Source organism: Berghia stephanieae, chromosome 13 (genome assembly GCF_034508935.2).
Source record: "Berghia stephanieae isolate SIO BIC M18660-M18661 chromosome 13, UCSD_Bste_1.3, whole genome shotgun sequence".
Lineage (NCBI taxonomy): Eukaryota > Metazoa > Mollusca > Gastropoda > Nudibranchia > Aeolidiidae > Berghia > Berghia stephanieae.
Window position 1 is genome coordinate 17984629 of NC_088372.1, and position 2500 is coordinate 17987128.

Sequence of the window (2500 nt, forward strand, 5' to 3'; positions counted from 1 at the left end):
ACCCAAAAAGTACCGAGTTCGATTACCCGCCTCGTTGTGTGACCTTGAGCAAGTCACCGCTTCCTAGCTCAGTGCGGCGCTGCTTTGCGGCTGATGCCAGGGTTATTCCAGTCTTCCCTTGGAATAGACCCTAAAGACAAATTTCCCCTTGGGGATGAATAAAGGGAATTTTCTTTAATTTTTTTATACTGCTATAAAAATTAATTCATGTAATTTTCATTAACCAAATTCTGCTTCAATCAAGTGTTTAGTAAATAATAAAATTCTATCATACATACGGCAGATTTACCTACTTGTAAAATTGTATAAATTGTAATTAATATGAGATAAAAAATTGTAGTCGGTGTAGTTAACTTTTAAAAATCAAAAATTTACCCTCACAAATATTAAATAGCACTTTAAAACCCTTAAAATTATGTACTCTAACATCAAATTTTATTTTAAATAAATTTGAATGGCTATTTTTTTAAAATGTTCCAAGCAGTAAGCAGATCCATCATACATATCAAAGAGTATTGTGCAAAAAAAAAAAAGAAAAAAAATTAATGCAATCCTTATCGCGGAAATGGTGACTAACTTGCAATCCTCCTCTTGGCTGATTTTATGACACTGTATGTTGCCCTTCCATTCAATACCACACATATTTCAAACACCAGAAACAGGAGTGTTTCTTGTATAAATACGGCATAGAGGAAGATCGGAATAGAGTATTTTATGGTCTCTATCTGTTCTTCATTACTGCATGTAAAGAAAAGTGTTTTTGGGGCATTAGATAATCTTTAATGATCAAAGACACAAAATATTGATGAACTTAGTATTCATAAGTAAGGAACAATATGCTTTTAAAAATTTTTAATGAATTTTGAGTGACCATTGATTTGAAATATTCTAAATATTCATTGTTTTCATTTTATTCAGATAAAATTTTGGTTGCATATAGCGTTTTGACAGTACTATCAAATTGTACATAGCTACACCATAGAGTATATCGTTGGTAAGAATCCTTAATCATCATCAAGTTTCGATTATTTGTTGCCCTTCGCCTCTAAACAGTATTCTGTCGGGATGTCAGGATATATCATATAAAGATGTTTAAAAAGTTGGTTTTTGACTATATCAAGATGTTTTATATGATATATCTTGACCTTGAAATTACCTGCCCCATGTCCCATTTTCTAAAGTGTGGTTAAAGGTGAAATCTATCAAAAGATGAATATTTATCTATATTTCTAAAAATAATTTTCAAATCTGGAGGGGGGGGGGGGGAAGGGGGAGGGGGGGGGGGGGCGGAGGGACATATTTGAGGGCTGGTCTTAGTCACCCAAAAATGTCTTTTGAACCCATACACTTTAAGTTGACATAATATTATTATTATGACAGGTGTTATAAATTCTTGAAGCTGGATTTTGCTTTCATAAGGTGTTAGTTAATATGTTGAACAAACCTTTGGTAGCGCGCTGTCGCAGCCACAAATGTGGTGCATAGGGCTATATTCAAGGCGAGCAAACTTTTGACAATGCCGGCTTTCACACGGGAGCTGATCTCTGTATATGCATATAGAGATACAATTGTTCAAAATGTATGTTAAATTTAAAAGATAAAAGTCTTCCCATTTTATATTGCTCAATAATTATATTAAAATAAAATCTATTATTTGTGTTGTTGTACAAGACATCACCATAGTATAAACAACCTGATTTGAACAGAGTAAATATCTGTTGTTGTTTTTTTTTATTCTATCACTATGTATCTATGATTTTACAAATTGATGAAATTTCTCATGTAATTACAAAAGGGTAAACATGTTAGATTTTATAATCAACATTTAAAAGACTTTAAAATACCAAGACTTTTCCAAAACAGGAAAAGAGTAATTAATATGTTATGGTTTTCCAGGGCTACTTTTCAACATTATTAAACGAGAAAAATTTTATTCGTGCAAAGTCTTAGAATTTTCATGCAAAAAAACACATCTCAAATAGACGCTTTTAAGGACAGGTGGGCTATCCCAGATATTTCGGTTTTTAAAATAATTACATAGGGGTCAAAAGTGGGCGTTGCCCTCCCCCCCCCCCTGAAAAGGTTTCGAGCATCAATTTCGTTTATTTGCTTCGTTATCGGTATAAACTGCCTTGTTTTTTAACCGAAAACACAATGTGTACATAAGTGTAAGTGGGCTAACCCTTCAAACATGGCTTCAACACGAGACTTGTCGAATTCACGACTGAAAGAAGAAAACTCCCTACCAAACAACAATGCCATCATATCAGATAATGTTTTGCATTTCAATTGTGAGTGTAATGTGTTTAGACGCATAAAACATATCATTTAAGGCAATAAACATGTGTTTAATGTAGGAAAATTGATTAAATTGACTGCATGTGTGAGATGGACAGCCCATTATTTCGCAACATACATGTCCATGTGTAAGATGGGATAGCCCATTTAACTAGGGATGGCCTGATGTGCAAATTGGGTGGGATAGCCATTATTATATCAT

General features: G+C 33.4%; 1 protein-coding gene across 1 annotated transcript in view; it reads right to left on the reverse strand.

Annotated features, from left to right (window-relative positions):
• Positions 1-2500, reverse strand: part of LOC144959228 (uncharacterized) — a 36893-nt gene that overhangs the window by 19414 nt on the left and 14979 nt on the right. The window contains exons 8-9 of the mRNA XM_078891769.1: positions 1445-1544; positions 578-738 (exon numbers count right to left, since the gene is read on the reverse strand). Of these exons, the coding sequence (XP_078747895.1) occupies positions 578-738; positions 1445-1544 (261 nt within the window). The remainder of the gene's footprint in view (positions 1-577; positions 739-1444; positions 1545-2500) is intronic.